At 45.2% G+C, this 18,738-nt stretch overlaps 1 protein-coding gene across 1 annotated transcript in view; it reads right to left on the bottom strand.

Moving 5' to 3' along the window:
- ZNRF2 (zinc and ring finger 2) overlaps positions 1 to 18,738 on the bottom strand; it is a 138,587-nt gene that overhangs the window by 42,001 nt on the left and 77,848 nt on the right. The window contains exon 2 of the mRNA XM_075315219.1: positions 3,454 to 3,549. Within this exon, the coding sequence (XP_075171334.1) occupies positions 3,454 to 3,549 (96 nt within the window). The remainder of the gene's footprint in view (positions 1 to 3,453; positions 3,550 to 18,738) is intronic.

The raw sequence follows: 18,738 nt of genomic DNA, 5'->3' as shown, positions 1-18,738 counted from the left end.
GATTTTTCTGCATGAAAATCCGCGACTTTCGCGGCAAATCCGCACCCGCGGATTTACCGCGGATTTTGATGCGGATTTCTTTTTTTTTTTTTTCCCCATTCTATACCCAAAATCCGCACCAAAATCCACAACAAAGAATTGACATGCTGCAGATTTTTCCGCATCAAAATCCGCAGCAAATCCGCAGCGAAAAAATCCGCAGCATGGACACAGCATTTCCAAAATGCCATTGAAATGGCTTGGAAGTGCCGCTGCTGCAGATTTTCGGGAAATCCGCGGTAAATCCGCGGCAAAATCCGCGGTAAATCCGCAGCGTGGGCACATAGCCTTATAGGGTATAACGTCCGAGACCTCACCAGCACATCATAACTATATGCCATAAATGTCGGATATATGATAGGTACAGGTTCCCCTTTATAGCCGATGGGAATAATAGGAACCCCATTTACCCCAAATTAACACTTCGAGAATGCCATGCACGATTGTGGTTCATCCCATTGTACACTTAGCAGCCATAAAGTAAAACAGAGAAAGCCACAAGAATTAGAAGCCTCATATGTGAAAAGAAAAAACAATGGCAGTCTTGGTGGTTTATGCGTCACTCTCCTCTTAGGTGAGGAGAGAGGTGGGCACGCTGAGCTCTTCTTACGCCAGACATGTAGAATGTAATTTACTCCAGAAAGTTGGGTAAGTTCTAGAACATTTTATGCCTGTTTATTTGTTTTTTTTGGCACATGGGCAGCAAAGATGCAACAAATGTATGCTCTCTTTTCAGCAAATTTTTAGGCAAGTCATTATCTCCAGATTCATCCATAATGTACAATCTTATTTGTTTTAGGCCAGAGTTAAAAGACGAGTACCATATTTTTCGAACCATAAGACGCACTTTTCTCCCCCTAAATGTTGGGGTGTGCGTCTTATGGTCTGAATATAGGGCTGCGGCCGGGAATGAGGGTGCTGCGGTGGAGCGGGTTATCGGCGGCACGAGCAGGCTGTGCAGCGCCTGCCGTGACCACGTGGGCCCGCTCATTACATATGCACGCCCATCATCCCGCCCATCATCTCTCAGTGCTGAAGCCGGCACTGACAGGTGGGCGGGGTGATGGGCGGGGTGATGGGTGGGGGATGTGTGCATAGTAAACAGCCGGCCGTGATCACCCCCGGCAACTGCATTCTGGAGTGATCATGTGCGGCTTTATTCACTGCCCCCCGTGCATCATCATAAGCGCAGGGGACAGTGAATCAGTACAGCATACTCACCGATCCCTGCGGCATTGCGATGTCCTCCCGTCTGCCGGTCAGCTGACCTGTGTAGAGAGCGGTGAGCACAGCGATGACGTCATCGCTGTGCACGCCGCTAGTCACACAGGTCAGCTGACCGGCAGACGGGAGGACATCGCGATGCTGCAGGGAAGTGACCGGTGACGGCTCAACACTCCAGCGGCGCTGCTGCCGCCACAGACAGGGGGAGAAGCAATGCTGCATGGAGCGAGGAAAGGCGAGTATAGACCTTTTTGTGTGTGTGTGTGTGTGTGTGTGTGTGTGTGTGAGATACAGGATACATGCCATTTAGGAGGGTAGGGTTATTTATCAGGATGGGGGTATATAGCAGGATGGGTCTATATAGGAGGATGCAGCCATATAGCAGGATGGATGGGGTATATAGGAGAATGGATGGGGGTATAAAGCAGGATGGATGGTGGTATATACATAGCAGGATGGGAATATATAGCAGGATAGCTGTATATATCAGGATGGGGGCATATAGCAGGATGGCAGTATATATCAGGATGGGGGCATATAGCAGGATGGGGGCATATAGCAGGATAGCAGTATATAGCAGGATGGCAGTATATAGCAGGATGGCAGTATATAGCAGGATGGCAGTATATAGCAGGATGGAAGTATATAGCAGGATGGCAGTATATAGCAGGATAAGGGCATATACCAGGATGGGGTACATACACAAGGCAGGAGGATCATTACCAGGATGGGGTACCTTGGCAGAGAATTTGGAGACATTACTCCCATAACAGTGTCAGCAGAAGATCCTCGCCCCATAACAGTGTGTCATGACCACATTTTTTGCTTAAAATTTTATTTTCCTATTTTCCTCCTCTAAAACCAGGGTGCGTCTTATGGTCCGGTGCGTCTTATAGTCCGAAAAATACGGTAAATAAGCCAAGTGGTGATTACAGCCTCAGAATATTATCTGTGTAATAACTATTCACAGGCTGAAGCGACAGCACGAGCCAACACTATTGCCATACATACCAATATTCTCAACATAGGTGCCCGTAACTACACCTGAGCACCACAAACATTAGTCTATGTTCCCATAGAGGTATAATTTATCACATTGATTTTCAAGCAAATCCACTTCAAATACGCATTAGTGGCCAAGATCCAATTTGGAAAGCCACTATCTAAAACCCTTCATCTTTCCATTTAGACCACTGCTGTTCTAGCATGTCCACTCCGGTGGTCCATGCCATCTACCCATGTAGGCACTGCGATGGTGAGTCCCTGCAGCAGTCACGTGGACAGATGGCACTTCTAAGGTGGATGAGGGCACTGACTGTGAAGGTTGGCAGGGATCACTAGAGCAGTGAATGAAGTTTTATTTTAAAGCATTCCCTCTTATTGTGCATTTGCAGATGTTGATCTATAGACTGAAGAATTGGAAGTAATGGTATAATTATTCAGATCAATGACATTGCATTCTGGTATGATGCCGCACATATTTCTATAGCAGGGACAGTAGTAAAGCTCTGGATCATTTCCCCATGAGGATTATACGTTCTTGATTGCAGCACATCTATAAAATTAGTGGGTTATTCCACTCCGTTACACATTTCATAGATTGCACAGTCTCAGAGATTCCAGTAAGAATTTCAATGAAGACCGCACGGTTTTCATACATCACAAGTGTTAGGGTCACTATCTGAGGGTTACGCAGCTCACTATCAGCACATCATAATGGGCACAGATCCAGGTCTCCATTTTTCAGCTAAACCCAAGTGTACAATAATACGTTTCCGAGCCATCTATATATATATATATATATATATATATGTGGGAGAATTATTCGGTTATTAGTTATCAGTTTACAAGGTGGGAGGAGGGTAGGGAGACCTCTGCTCTAGATGTACATTCCTGAAGATCCACACATATATGACATGTCCTTTGGATTAATGAATGTGATGGGAATATTATATTGCTTTAAACAGATGACTTAAGAAAAAAAAGCCAGAGGACTGCTGCCACCCTCCCCCAAACTACAAAGACATGATCTATCGACCATACGATCAATAATGCTCAACTAACATTGATGGTGCATATTTTAGCAATGTTCCAACACTGAAAGGGAACATCTGCTCTATGTGACCTATTCTTCTTAATTCATTATATCATTGTTGTCTTGCACTTTGAGGATGAACCAAAATCACTTACCGTTATATGTTATTCTTGGTTTTGTTAAGCACATCACAAGGTGCAAATCCATTTCATCCGTGGGAATGAATTTCGAGCATACTGGGCACTTGAATCCTGGAAAAAAAAATTCAATCACATAAGTATTCACACAGTAGGGAAATATATATTATATACACACACATACTGATAAAATATAATGGAAGCTACAATATATTGAATTATAGATGGTCACTAGGGGCAGAGTGATGATGACAGAACGCCACCCCGTATATCTGCTGGTAATTTTATGGCCAGAGTGAAGGAAATTAACACCAAAATACTTTTGTCTTCTACTAATTGTAAACTAAATACCAGCGTATGATCTCAAATGAAGGAGAAGTCTTTATGAATGGCAGTTATGCCAAAACCAATCCATCATTTTGTACTTGGAAGTACATTATATATAAGACACACTGGTTCCAGTGCTCAAAGGAAGAAAGGGACAAATTAAGCTCGATTCTTTGATTAGACTCACCCGTGTCTCCCTCCCCAAAACAGTAACATTAACAGAAAAAAAGTGAATTGTTCCAAAGCTTCCATTATCCTTACAAACCACAAAACAATAGTATTGTTCACTGCTTTATTCTTGCCAAGAGACACATTTTTAGTGGAAAAATTATTCGGTAAATGCTGTGTATACATACTTTACGGCTATGCTCACACAGGGAATTTCAAAGCGTTTTATGGCGCTTAACCCCTACAAAATCCAAATCCCCATTAAAATCTTGGAGACTCTGCTCAGTTTCCACATTTAAACTCAGAAAAATACTCAGTGTGCACATAACCTTAATTTTTTTGAAATACAGTTTGCTGTTCATATTAGGAGGACTTTTAATTTTATTTTATTTACCGTATTTTTCGTTTTAGAAGACGCACCGGATTATAAAGACGCACCCCAAATTTGGAGGTAAAAAAAAAAAAAAAAAGGGGTCCGTTTTATAATCTGGTGATGTCTTACCAGGGAGAGGGGGCAGCAGCAGAGTGGGGGGGGGTCACAGTAGTCAGGGGCGGTACTGGAGTACTGAAATACTACGAGTGGTGTAGAGGGGGGCCCAGATACTCACTGCGGGTGTTGCTCTGTGCGGTCCGGTGATGCCGCTCTGCTCTGTGTGGGGCCGGTGACGCGGCTGCTGTGTGCCAGGGGCGGTGAGTCACCAGCCATTCTAAAGATGTTGGTGGTCGGCGGTGAGTGCTTCAAATAATGGCGGTCGGAGTCGGCGCGTGCACAGATGAGAGCTTGAGCTGACAGCTCCATCTGCACACACGATAACCCTAGGCGCATTTATTTGAAACCCTGCCACCATCTTCAGAATGACCGCTCGCCGAGCAGAACGGAGCAGCCGAGCACAAAGCAGAGCGGTGCTGCCCGATGCACAGAACAGCAGAGCCGTCAGCACACCACATAATATTACCCCTGCCTCCTTTGACCCCTCTGCACAACCCCCCGGTAAGCTACATTTGGATTTTAAGACGCACCCCTCATTTTCATCCCAAAGTTTTGGGAGGAAAAGTGCATCTTGTAATCCAAAAAATACGGTATTTATTTTTTTTAAACATTGAAGAGGTTCTGAAAAACGCTTGGTAAATCCAGTAAGATTACATAAGGCATGTTTTGATTAATCAGATTTATGTTGGAGGAACTGTGGGTCCACAGGTAACTTACTCCATATAATGTGGAATTGCCCACGAATGAAAACCCTTTGGATGGAGGTATTTGATTTTTTTAAATAATCTTTGTAACATCACTACTCCATGTCTTCCTCATGTAGACCTTTTTAGACTGTGATAATTTACCTATTAAAATTAGATCTATTTGTGCTCATATGTGTTTAGTTACGAAGTCTGCAATAGCAGCCAATTGTAAACAGATCAAGATACCCACCTTATCAGAAATGCAAGGTGTTGATTCGTATTGAATTGATGATGCCCTACAATTTTTTAATTCACTTTTTTTCTCCATCTCGTTCCGTTTTCGAGATAAAAACTCGAACTCCGTTGTTTTCCCACCAGGTGGCGCTATAGGTGGTTCATTGCGTAGCGCATGGCTACTTTACTATATCTAGACACCACTTCTATGCCTATAGCTACCGCCGTTCTCAAGTTGATGGCGGTGGACAGGATATGGATGGACACACTGTATAAAAAGGTACACCTTCATGTGGTTGAATGGCTTTTGCACTTTTTGATAAAAAAAAAAAAGTTAACCAAGTACCATATTAGTCACAGTGCACAGATGCATAATGTATGTATGAACTACCTGGAGGACAACTTATAACACATACCTATTAGTGTCACAAAATCATGTCCCTAACATATCTTAAAGTAGCCATCCCCATGAAGGTGACAATAGAAATTAGATAGGAGTTGATTGTTGAACCAATGATGGTCTTGGGAACATACAAGAGATGAAGCAATTATTAGGGAGTGCTTGCTCACCTAGAGGGGTTGTGTTATTCACAACAATTTTAGGGCTTAAGTAAAATCAGCTACAGCAGATCCATGGGTCATAAAATTAGGTACAACCTGTGGCGGAATAACGTGTGTTTTTTTCTGCGCTGCTGATGGAGCTCCCTGGGAAGGATCCAGGTCAGATGAGCGCTGCAGACATAGTTTATTATTGATGTGTTTCGAAGTTATGAAACTTTCTCAGCATACATTTTGGTTTTATCATGAGGAAGAAATTTTATAACTTCGAAACGTGACCCTAATAAAATCGCACTGCTTTGGCTCTTGTATGTCCTTGATCCTTGTCCGTGGAACTAAACAGCGTAGAAGAACCACTACCGCAAACTACATCTGAAACGCGCAGGGTCTGTGTACTTCAGTTATCTGTAAAATGAGCTTCCTTTCCTGTTGCCGATTTAACCCACCATACCTTCCTTAAGGTGTACATAAATATATTAGACTAAAGTTGATGAAAAGGACAATTTTAACCTAAACAAACATTCGTTGAGTTGAATTTATCAGTGGTTGATGTTTTTAGTCTACTGATGTCATATACACAATATTTTGACTATAGGCACCCTGAAAATCAGCAGATTGATGAGACCACAAAGCTCTGCGATCATTGCAGCCTCTTCTGCCATTTTCTTACATACCTTCTACAGTAACTATATACAGCTTTCCTCCATTGAAGTGGAAAAGACTAAGCTGTATTGGCCATCAATATTCTGATCCTGGAAAACAATTTTAACACCCATATCGAAAGATTGAGAGCAAGTCAACCATGAGGAAACATCATGGCTGCATATACGGAGTCTACTACCGATCGTCAGCCATGGTTATAGGCAACGGGAGAGCAATGATAATTATTTTTCTTTCTATAGCGCCAACATATTCCACAGCACTTTACAATTCAGAGAGCCATCTTAGAATACACTGTTCTTAGCCTCCAATTTTATGTTTTACAGGATTATTTTCATACTTTTTTTATTAAAATAGAATTAGCTCAGTTTAGAGTTAAGTTAGAAGAAGAGACACAATGGCGTAGGACAATGCAGAGCTACTGTGCTTGGATGTAGGAAGCAGCCAAGAAAAACAGATTAATTACGCCAGCATTGTGTCTACGTGATGATCTATCTTCAGCAATCCATTACTAGACTGAACAAGAATTTATTTACTACACAGATCGTCTGTACTAATCAGTAAATTGATGGTTAGTATATTTATATTGTGCTCAGGACATTCCTGAACGTTTCATTATCTGGGTTAGGAGGATCCGGTGATGAAACAAACAAGAATAAAATGTGGCACCTACATATGTCCCAGATCAGGTGCCATGCTGCAACCCAGCTTCATAAATAGGACAGCAGTTTCAGTAACTGTGACAATGGTAAAGAGGTCTCAATCAATCACCCCCTCCCTTCCCCCCAAAAAAAATCCTTATTATTTGTGTAATAGTGAGTAATCATATTAAAATACTTCTAGATTGCCTTGTTCCTCGATTTCTAGCATTGATCCAGATGTCTTCTGACCTATAAGGATCTGTGTGTGGACTGGAAGCCACTTTCTCCATGTAAAAGCTACTTTACACACTGCGAGATCGGTCCCGATATCGCTAGTGTGGGTACCCGCCCCCATCTGTTGTGCGACACGGGCAAATCGCTGCCCGTGGCGCACAACATCGCCCAGACCTGTCACACATACTTACCTGTCCGGCGACGTCGCTTTGACCGGCGAACCGCCTCCTTTCTAAGGGGGCGGTCCGTGCGGCGTCACAGCGACGTCACTGAAGCATCACTGAACCGCCGCCCAATAGCAGCGGAGGGGCGGAGATGAGTGGGACGTAACATCCCGCCCACCTCCTTCCTTCCGCATTGGGGCCGGGAGGCAGGTAAGGAGAGCTTCCTCGTTCCTGCGGCGTCACACGCAGCGATGTGTGCTGCCGCAGGAACGAGGAACAACTTCGTTACTGTTGCAGTAACGATTTTTGAGAATGGACCCCCATGTCACCGATGAGCGATTTTGCACGTTTTTGCAACTATGCAAAATCGCTCATCGGTGTCACACGCAACGGCATCGCTAATGCGGCCGGATGTGCGTCACGAATTCCGTGACCCCAACGACTTAGCATTAGCGATGTAGTACTGTGTAAAGCCCCCTTAAGTCTATAGATCCTTGTTGTTGGTCTCATAGACTTACATCGTAAAAGAAGCACAGCTCAATGTGAGTCAGAGCTGAAGAGTGGTCACGAGGACCAGAAGACAACCAGAGCGGTAAGGATAACCTGAAAGTACAGTGACTGGTAAGTTTTAAATACACTTGTACTATAATTATATACATATTTCGGAGGAATTAGTGGGAAAATAAAATGTACTAAGACTTTAAGGAAAGTAGAACACTGTCTTGTCATTATTACCAGTATTATAGTATAGCAGTATAGTACCAGTAGTGTCTGTGCCTAGAACATCATTGTTCGCTACTTCTGCCTTCTCTAGGACAATAGACTAAGATAGTATTCTTATTTACCAAATTTACAGAAAAACGAAGGCTGTAAGATAGTGCTCCGATGAGGACTGGTGAGGCTGAACCTTTCTATTAAAGTATGTGTAAACTGGGACCACATGTGAAGTGTGTGTTTAGGTCCTGTATGCTCGGTTATCACATGGTATGATGTGAGGTTTAATGACATTTAACAATTAACGTTTTTAATGACGGATAATGTACTGTATATACAGGCCCTTTAGAAATTGGTGGGAATGCAAGTTGGCCAGGTGACATGTTGGGTTTGACGGCAAATGCCAGTGAGCCAGAGCGTTGGGCACAGTACAGTACAGCATTAAATTAGAGTAGTGAACATATCCCTGATGGGAAGCGGCCTTGACTAGAGATCCGACAGGATTGTTATTGACTATCACTGATGCTGTATACCCGCTCTGGATTGCTGATGTATCTGGTTCTGCTGCGTGTGTATTCCAGTTAAGTTCTCCTGTGCTGCTCAGTGGTTCTGTGACAGCCTAAAGTGGGGTACCACACTAAAAGGGTCTGTCCGCACAAAATGACTGTTTGGTTTAACACCTTGTATGGAACATAGCCTAATAAAAATCACACCTTTGGTGTTCAAACCCGTGGCTGCGTGCACCAGAATGTTTCTCAGCGCACCGTTGGCGTCGTAGAGCAGCTCAATGTACCTTGCCAGCTACCCGTTTTCCATCTGTCTGCACTTACTCTACCACGATTGACCGCTCTGGCCTTACAGTAGCAGATAAGGATGCAAAACAAGTCGTTGGGAAGATGCACTTAAAAGGGGTTCTCTGTGGAGATAACTGTTCTACTGTCCCTGCCCTGAAACTATAAACATGAGAGGTACAGTACCCGCTGTTCTTGGACTGCAGAGAAGCAGCGATTATCAGGGGGCTGGCTGTTACCAACAGCATGGAGCAGGACACGCCCCCTGATGTGTGATGAACGTCCCAGAAGGGAGGGGAGCAGAAAGAGCAGCTTTTGTCACACTGAATTACAGGTATTTTAAGGATAATAGGCCTGCACAGTGCATCTCACCTTTATAGTTTATGAGTGCAGAAGAATTGTTTTATTTTCCTGGAGAACCCCTTTAATGCTTGGCCACACCAAGATGCACTGATCATCACATTGGCCAATTTGAATAATTTTTGGTAAATGTAGAAGTGGATTTGGAAGATAAAAGTACAAATTTTATTAGGGTTTTTCCCCTACAATGTGCTATGTATGCTTTGTTTGAACAGTCATTTTGTACTTAAAGACAGTCTACAAGGGTCATAGGAAGGACACTAAAAATGACCATCTGACAAGTTTATCCACCATTGTAAAACTTTCACTACTCTTACATGTAATAAAACCTGTAAAACTAAAGCAAAAGAGACCAGAGGTGACTTTACTATTACAGAAACACAAGGCTAAAAGGATTATAACCACAGAACTACTCAATCATGTCCTATGCTTGAATCAGTTGCTCACATGTAGAGACAATAAATCAAACTGCTTGTTGTAAGAAATCTATCACCACAAACAATGAAAGATACTTTCAAGATCTCAAGGAGAATTTTAATATATTGGAAGGCTTTAAAAAAGTTTGAGTGCTGCTCAAAAGTGTGTGCTGCAGTGTACTTACAGCGTGTCCCACACTTCTTGTGGCAATGGCACGTGTGTGTCCACAAAATGTCACAGGCGTGGTCACATGATATCAGGTGCTGTCATTAGAATTCAGCATGTGCTATTGAATGGAGCCCTAACGCCCTTTACAATCTACAGTATATATATATATATATATATATATATATTACGGATGATGGATTTTATATTATCTACAAGTGTTACCTGTTATTGTAATCCTGTTTGTGATGATACTGAGACTGCTGAAACTCTCTCTACAGAAGTTAAGGTAGGTGTACAGGGTGCGCTCCCCAGTATACAGCAAAACCACGCACCAGGAAAAGGACTCTAGGCAGTTGGATTGATAAATGATTGTTTTACTTTCCCAAAACAGAAAAACATGCATAAAACAGAAAGAATGGAACGATATATTTACAAGGCCAAAAGCCTACACCCCTGTGCTGCACCACCCGTAATGGCGATTTATGCTGCCTTCTCACCAACCTTTGCCTAACCAAGGGACTGTCTAAACCAGGGGTGGGGAACCTCCGGCCCGCGGGCCGCATGCGGCCCGCCATGACCTTTTATGTGGCCCCCGGGCAGATTCCCGGGGGAGGCAGTGCTGGTGCTGTCACCTCGGTCTTGCTGCCGCCGGCCCTTTAAATCCACACATTGCTGTTTGTGCTGCAATGTGTTCTCCCGTCGGCCAGTGCCAATTGTGGGCGGGTCTACAGCAGCCTCACAACTTCCCTCGTTCTGTGCACGCCCCCTGCCCTCCGGAGATCAGTGCCTGCCTTCTCCTTCTGATGCAGTGTCCGGCTCCTGCACTCCAGTGATGTGAGTGCAATGCTGCTGTGAGTCCAGCGCCGACCCTCTGCTGCTATGTGCCCTGCCCAATGCTTTGTGCCTCCCCACACCAGTTCTGTAAACCCTCTCCTCCAGAGTTGCATGAAACCTATGTGCAGCCCATCACCCAGTCCTGTGTGCACCCCCCTGTCCTGTGTGCACCCCCCTGTCCTGTGTGCACCCCCCTGTCCTGTGTGCACCCCCTCAGTCCTGTGTGCACCCCCCCAGTCCTGTGTGCACCCCCCCAGTCCTGTGTGCACCCCCCCAGTCCTGTGTGCACCCCCCCAGTCCTGTGTGCACCCCCCCAGTCCTGTGTGCACCCCCCAATCCTGTGTGCACCCCCCCAATGCTGTGTGCACCCCCCCCCAGTCCTGTGTGCAGCCCCCCCCAGTCCTGTGTGCACCCCCCCAGTCCTGTGTGCACCCCCCCAGTCCTGTGTGCACCCCCCCAGTCCTGTGTGCACCCCCCAATCCTGTGTGCACCCCCCCAATGCTGTGTGCACCCCCCCCAGTCCTGTGTGCAGCCCCCCCAGTCCTGTGTGCACCCCCCCAGTCCTGTGTGCAGCCCCCCCAGTCCTGTGTGCAGCCCCCCCAGTCCTGTGTGCACCCCCCCAGTCCTGTGTGCAGCCCCCCCAGTCCTGTGTGCAGCCCCCCCCAGTCCTGTGTGCAGCCCCCCCAGTCCTGTGTGCAGCCCCCCCAGTCCTGTGTGCAGCCCCCCCCCGTCGTGTGTGCAGCCCCCCCCGTCGTGTGTGCAGCCCCCCCGTCGTGTGTGCAGCCCCCCCCAGTCGTGTGTGCAGCCCCCCTAGTGATGTCTGTGCCTCCCCCCCAGTGATGTCTGTGCCTCCCCCCAGTGATGTCTGTGCCTCCCCCCCAGTGATGTCTGTGCCTCCCCCCCAGTGATGTCTGTGCCTCCCCCCCAGTGATGTCTGTGCCCCCCCCCCCCCAGTGATGTCTGTGCCCCCAGCCCCTCCAGTGGTGTCTGTGCCCCCAGCCCCTCCAGTGGTGTCTGTGCCTCCAGCCCCTCCAGTGGTGTCTGTGCCTCCAGCCCCTCCAGTGGTGTCTGTGCCTCCAGCCCCTCCAGTGGTGTCTGTGCCTCCAGCCCCTCCAGTGGTGTCTGTGCCCCCAGCCCCGCGTGTGGTGTCTGTGCCCCCAGCCCCGCGTGTGGTGTCTGTGCCCCCAGCCCCATGCCCCCAGTTAATTAATTGCTTCACCCAATATAGCAGGGTCATTTAAACATTGATAATTTTGTGCGGCCCCCGAAGGTTGGTAGAAATTTCCAAATGGCCCCCGACAGAAAAAAGGTTCCCCACCCCTGGTCTAAACAGTCGCCTAATACCTGGTAATCCCTCTGGGAAGAAGGAGTAATTTTGTGTGTGTGTGTGTGTGTGTGTGTGTGTGTGTGTGTGTGTACACGCATTACCAGTGGTGCAGCACAAGAGCTTACAACTTATCCACCTGAACATAAACAAGACCCATTAACCCCCCTGAATACCCTTCATTGCTGAAGCCTCACAGAGAAGACAGATGGTAAAAGTGGGAAGGCAAACCACACAGCTCAGCAACACAGTCCTGGAAACCTTCTAAAGCAACAGTCAGTGCAAACGTGTGGCACTGTCTCTAAGGTTTTAAATTAACTGACAAACTGACACAGCAGAGCCGGGAAGTCTAAGGCTATGTTCACACACTGCGTTTTTTACCTGCGTTTTGGGTCCGTTTTTGCTGCAGAAATTTCTTGAGAAATTCTTGTAACCTTTCTGCAGACATTCCCCAGCAAAACCTATGGCAAAAAAAATTAGCTGTGCACACACTGCGTTTTTTTCTTAAGAAAATTCTTTCAGTAGATTTTCTTAAGAAAAAGAATGAGCATGTCACTTCTTTTCTGCAGCTAACTGCGTTTTTTGCCATAGATAATTGGCACAATAACGCAGGGAGCAACCAGCGGTAAAAACGCACCGAAAACGCGGCAAAAACGCAGGTGCGTTTTTGGTGCGTTTTTTAACACAGGTGCACTCTTAGGCTATGTTCACACTAGAAAAATGATTTTTCTTAAGAAATTTCTTAAGAAATTTCTTAAGAGTGCACCTGTGTTAAAAAACGCACCAAAAACGCACCTGCGTTTTTGCCGCGTTTTCGGTGCGTTTTTGGTGCGTTTTCGGTCCGTTTTTGGTGCGTTTTTACCGCTGGTTGCTCCCTGCGTTATTGTGCCAATTATCTATGGCAAAAAACGCAGTTAGCTGCAGAAAAGAAGTGACATGCTCATTCTTTTTCTTAAGAAAATCTACTGAAAGAATTTTCTTAAGAAAAAAACGCAGTGTGTGCACAGCTAATTTTTTTTGCCATAGGTTTTGCTGGGGAATGTCTGCAGAAAGGTTACAAGAATTTCTCAAGAAATTTCTGCAGCAAAAACGGACCCAAAACGGACCCAAAACGCAGGTAAAAAAACGCAGTGTGTGAACATAGCCTTAAGAAATTTCTTAAGAAAAATCATTTTTCTAGTGTGAACATAGCCTTACTGTGTATATAGTCGGCCAAACCAGAACAGATGTGTTTTGGTACCAAAACATAAAGTGTTGCGTGCGCGCAGTCCTGGGCCCAGCCTACCGTACCCAGGTACTATGGTGTCCAGCTGCCATAACCAGAGACTTGAGATCCTCTCACGGTGACCAGTATAGCCAGCAACTGAAGAATGGTGATCTCCGGCACAGGATGCTGCTCACATGCGTGACGGTCCTCCTCACTAAACTCTAACACGAGTCTTCTCACAATTCACTTAAGTGTTTCTGCAGCGGCTCCTTTCTGTTACGCACACCTCTCGCTTTCCCTTCAGCTCACACACAGCACCTCCTCCGGTCTCCAAGTGCAGAGCAGAAGTCACTTGAGCTGTTGCTATAGTAACCAAACAGTCAAAGGCAGATGCAAAACAGCGGCCTCTTGTGGCTGGTCAGTAACAATGCATACAATGAGCAGTAAATAAGCATTTTGCATTCACAGAGAATAAAGGTCATTAATACCCTATCACATAGGGGTCTAGTATTAGGACTAGTGGCCCAGTGTGAGATTCCATTTCTATGCTGTTTTTTCCTGTTTCTCCCAAGTCATAGATTTTATTTTTTTCTCAAATTAGCTCTAGATTTTTTTTTTTTGCAGGCCAATAGTAGTTCTGAATTAGACCACTTTACAATATAGCATATAGTACTGATGCCTGGGGAATAAAATCCTAGTAGAATAGGAGGGGTAACCCCTTGTCCCCCCCCCCATTTGATTTATAAGGGGCTGTTCCTAACACATAATTAGTAGTACACCGCATAGAGCTAAGGCTTCATTCACACGAGACTTTTCTGACAGAAGGGTCAATAAAAGCATCAGAAGTTGCATTAGACCCGCACAGATTTATCACACTCAGCATCGCAATGTGGTGACACAAAACATTCGGGATCAGTGTGTTTCACCATCTTGTTCTAGCTGAACTCTGTGAAGTTCAGTTTTATCCAGTTTGCGTTGTTTGGCTACGTTGATGAAAGTCATTGATGTCTCAGTGGTAACTGGTTTTTCCACAATGTGAATCCAGATCTGTCTTGCCAATTCTGAGTGAAAGGTGTCACAATAGAACCTCACTGTAAGAGGCAGAGAATTCCATTATAGTCCAGAGGACGCTACATGCCGCACAGCTTTTAAAGCCTCAATCCAGGGTTTTGTTTAAAGTTCCCCGCCTCCTGTCTTATACGCGCCTTCCAGTGTCATCTTTTTCCAGCTTTGCGCCTGTCATTCTCCAGCGATCTGGCAGCAGGTCACAACTTAATGCATCTCTATGGGAGCCTCGTTCTTGTTCTCATAGACTTGCACTGGGAGCTTGGGATGTAACTTCTGACTTACGGACAGTCAGAAGTTACAGTCAAAAGATGGTGCCACGGGACTGGAGTGGCGTCATTAAAAGGTGAAGCCACCAGAAGGGGAGTATATGACAGGGGGCTTAGGTGTAAAGCACCACTCCAGCAAAAAAAACCAAAACAAAACAACAAATGGAGTGGCGCTTTAAAAGGTGTAGTGCACAACTCGTACAAACCTTTCTTTAACACTACAATCACCAATGTTAAATAAAAACACCTTATACTCCTCTTGCATATTTGCGTTTTTGCACTCGTAGGCTGCCAATTGCCTGCAGTGCTGACACTTCACCCTGGCGTCCAAAAAGGGAGAGCGCAGCAGCCCAATAGTGGCCGCTAATTGTTATGTCATGTAAGCCCTACAGTCAGTGCCATATACGCCCCCCCAGTCAGTGCCATATACAGTGGAACCTCGCTTAACAAGTAACCTAGTTAGCGAGTATTTCGCTTAACGTGCAAAGCTTGCTGTAAATTTGTAACTCCGTTTACGAGCAAGCTTTTCCGTACGAGCAAAATACTCACCGCGCACGCTTCCGGTTCCGTACATCCACTGCGCTCTAACCCGCTCTTGCAGGCCACACAAACACACACATTATGCTCACCTTACCTTCCGTTCCATCGCCGGGCTCATGGTTCTTGTAGTTCGCCAGAACAGGATGTGTATCGGGTAACCATCGCGACGATGGAGGATCTTCCGCTGTCAGAGCAAGTTCCTCCCTCGTCGCGATGGTTACCCGATAAACATCCTGTAGCGGCGAACTACAAGAACCATGAGCCCAGCGATGGAACGGAAGGTAAGGTGAGCATAATATGTGTACCTTCCGTTCCATCACCGGCCTCATGGTTCTTGTAGTTCGCCGCTACAGGCTGTGTATCGGCAACCATCGCGACGAGGGAGGAATTTCCGCTGCCAGCCACTACTCAAAAGGCAGCGCGCTGGCCAATCAGAGGCAAGTGGCTCCTGTTTTTGACATCAGCGCTCTAGCAGCGGAAGTTTCTCCCTCGTCGCGATGGTTGCCCGATACACATCCTGTACCGGCGAACTGCAAGTTCCAGGAGGCTGGCGATGGAACGGAAGGTAAGGTGAGCATAATACATATATGTATGTGTGTGTGCGTGTTTGGAATGGCACAATAGGGGACCAGGATGGGACATTTAACAAGTTGTGGAACGAATTGTCTGCATTGCAATGATTTCCTATGGGAAATCTTGCTTTGCTGAACGAGTAACTTGGTTAACGAGAACAATCCGTTCTGGGAGTGTGCTTGTTAACCAAGGTTCGACTGTACACCTCACAGCCAGTGTCATGCACGCCCTGGGAGACTCAATGCCAATATCACTGGAATGACACCGGTATATGAGGGAAGTATAAGGCTGGATGATTTTTACATTGGGGTATGTGTTGGGTTTTTTTTCGCTTTTCATTGGTGGGCAATGCCTTTAAAAGGGAACAGACTAACAGAAAAAATGAACACAAAATAAAAATAATTATATTCTATACATATAAATAATACTACACAGCAGCACAGCACAGCAGATTAAGCTTTATGTGAACACTGAATAGACCAGTAGTTTTTAATTTTGAACTAGTAAGAAGAAAGAGTAAGAAGTTTTAATTTAATAAATTAATAGTACACCTTAAAATAAGCAACTTTTGTAGCATATCTTATGGAAATCTGTTTCTCTTTCTGGATTTCTCCTTTAATCTTCGTTCACAGGATAAATCTGTCTAAAGTGACAGTATATTTTCACATTATGGAAAAAGATGAGTTGCTGTTTATAATATTCTATGGAGGGGAGGAGCTAGAGCAAGACTCAGACATTCTGCTGCAAGTTCTCCTGAAACTACAATTACAGAACACTGGTACAAAACACTTTGAAAAGGTGCTAATTTTTTACGCAATGTAACATTGCACAAAAAAATTCCAACTACCGGTAATCGCATATACACTAGTTTGAGGCAGTTCAGAGGAGAACGGTGTCCCTCAAATTCAGCAAAAGTGGCGGCATATCTTAAGCCAGAAATTCTACTTCAGTCCCTGACCTGAGTAGCATTTCTGAGAAGACGCACACCACTGATAAGACGGGCTAAATTTATTTAATAGCAAGTGCCACTCTATGAATTTAGCATATTGCACTCCACCGAACCCTTCATTAAAACTGCAGCATACAACAGAAAGCATTGGCACCTTAGAATTTATTAAAGGGAACCTGTCAGCAGAAATTTTGCCCTAAACCTAAAAGATTCCCCATCTGCAGCTCCTGGGCTGCATTCTAGCAAGGTTCCTATAGTTATTCTACCCCCTTTTAGATCAAAATAAATAGTTTGTAAAGTGGTACCTTTCAGTTTGAAAATCTTGTTAATCGTACACGGGGGCAGGCTGTCTGTTGTCCGTTATTCTGTCTCCTGCTGCTTTAGGCCATCCCCCAATGCTCATTTACATACCTCAGGACGCCGCCCAGTGCGTCCGAGGTCTCGCGCATGCGCTGTGCCACTGTTCGGGACTGTGCACCGTGGGACCGCTGGTGACGTTACACAGGCACGAGATTATGGGCGGCGCTGTGATTTTCATCAGCAAGCACCCGCCCATAATCTCGTGCCCGCTCTTTCCCCTCTGCCTCCACCGTTCTGCGCATGCCCTGGCCAGATGACCCAATACCTATTTTATCCAAAAAGCTGTTGGCACTTATGCTATCCAAAACCGGTTTTTGATAAAATTGGGCGAGACGGACTGATTAACCACTAGCTAAAGGGAAGTTTCCTGCAGCAGAAGCATCCACCACACCCGTCAGCATTATGGAGCAATTACTATTCATGCTAAACTGCCAAGTGCATTTTAATACCTTGGTCTCCATGGTAATCATGTCAACAATCGTCAACCGTCCTACCTCCATCTTTTTACTAAAAATTCCAGACCAATTTGGTTTCTATAGTAACATAGTAAAAACGTCATCTCAGAGATTTTAGATGCCAGAAAATAAAAACACGCAGTCTTGGTTCCTTATTTATTACAAAAGGCCAGAATAATGAAAAGCAAAAATGGTCATGCGGTAGGTAACAGAGGTGGGGAGGTAAGACATCTGCCAGAAACCTACTCAGCATCATAAAGATAATGGATCATACAACACTTCAGCAATAATTCAGAAAGTGAGCGGTCAGATTTACCTGAATATCGTGATTTCTATAAAAACATTGATATGATGTGAAAAGCAAGGAGGGTGCTGTGTACAGCCAGGGACATGGGTTATGTGAGGGCATCTTTGTATGCCGTTCAGTACGTGCCCTTGAAACCTAATGCTTGCACAGACTGTTATATATGTGATAAATATGTGATACTTTACATGGAAAAAAATCTAATTGTCACAGAAACTTAGGGCTCCATAGTGACCCCGTATCACCATTGAGGCAAGGTGAAATCAGGGCGTTAACGTGACTCATGCCGAAACTTTATTACTTCCCTATCGAATCGCAGGTAACCACTGCAAAGAAACCAACATAGGGGTCATAGATGCAGGAAAGATACTTTTCAGTGACTAGTAGGTGATGCCATCACCCAGGTCATTGTCCGGATCCTCTGCGGATGATGGTATCAGATTGGCAAAGCCATCACAAACACAGTGAAGTAGAACGTCTATAGAAAATCCCTAGAAAAATGCAGATCGGAGAAAAATACAACCAGAACCCTAGGGATCCAGTACTTATGCATATCTCAGAATTAAGAATCCAGTAAGGTAACCTCCAGAGTCTGCTAACCTAAATTCTTCTACTCCTCTGAATGAAAGGGGAATTCCTTTGCTTCCCTTAGGATTGTTCTCTGAATTTACTGGCAACAACTCAGCAGTAAAAAATGCCAGACGGGACGTGGAGTGCTGAGACTAATGCACAAGTTCTTCGCCTGCCAACTTTTAAGCAATTTCTCAGGCAGCATAATGAGAGGAGTTAAAAGAAAAATCCTGAGTATTTC

The sequence above is a fragment of the Anomaloglossus baeobatrachus genome, chromosome 6 (genome assembly GCF_048569485.1).
Source record: "Anomaloglossus baeobatrachus isolate aAnoBae1 chromosome 6, aAnoBae1.hap1, whole genome shotgun sequence".
NCBI classification, from domain to species: Eukaryota; Metazoa; Chordata; class Amphibia; order Anura; family Aromobatidae; genus Anomaloglossus; species Anomaloglossus baeobatrachus.
This window is presented reverse-complemented; position numbering and strand designations above follow the sequence as displayed.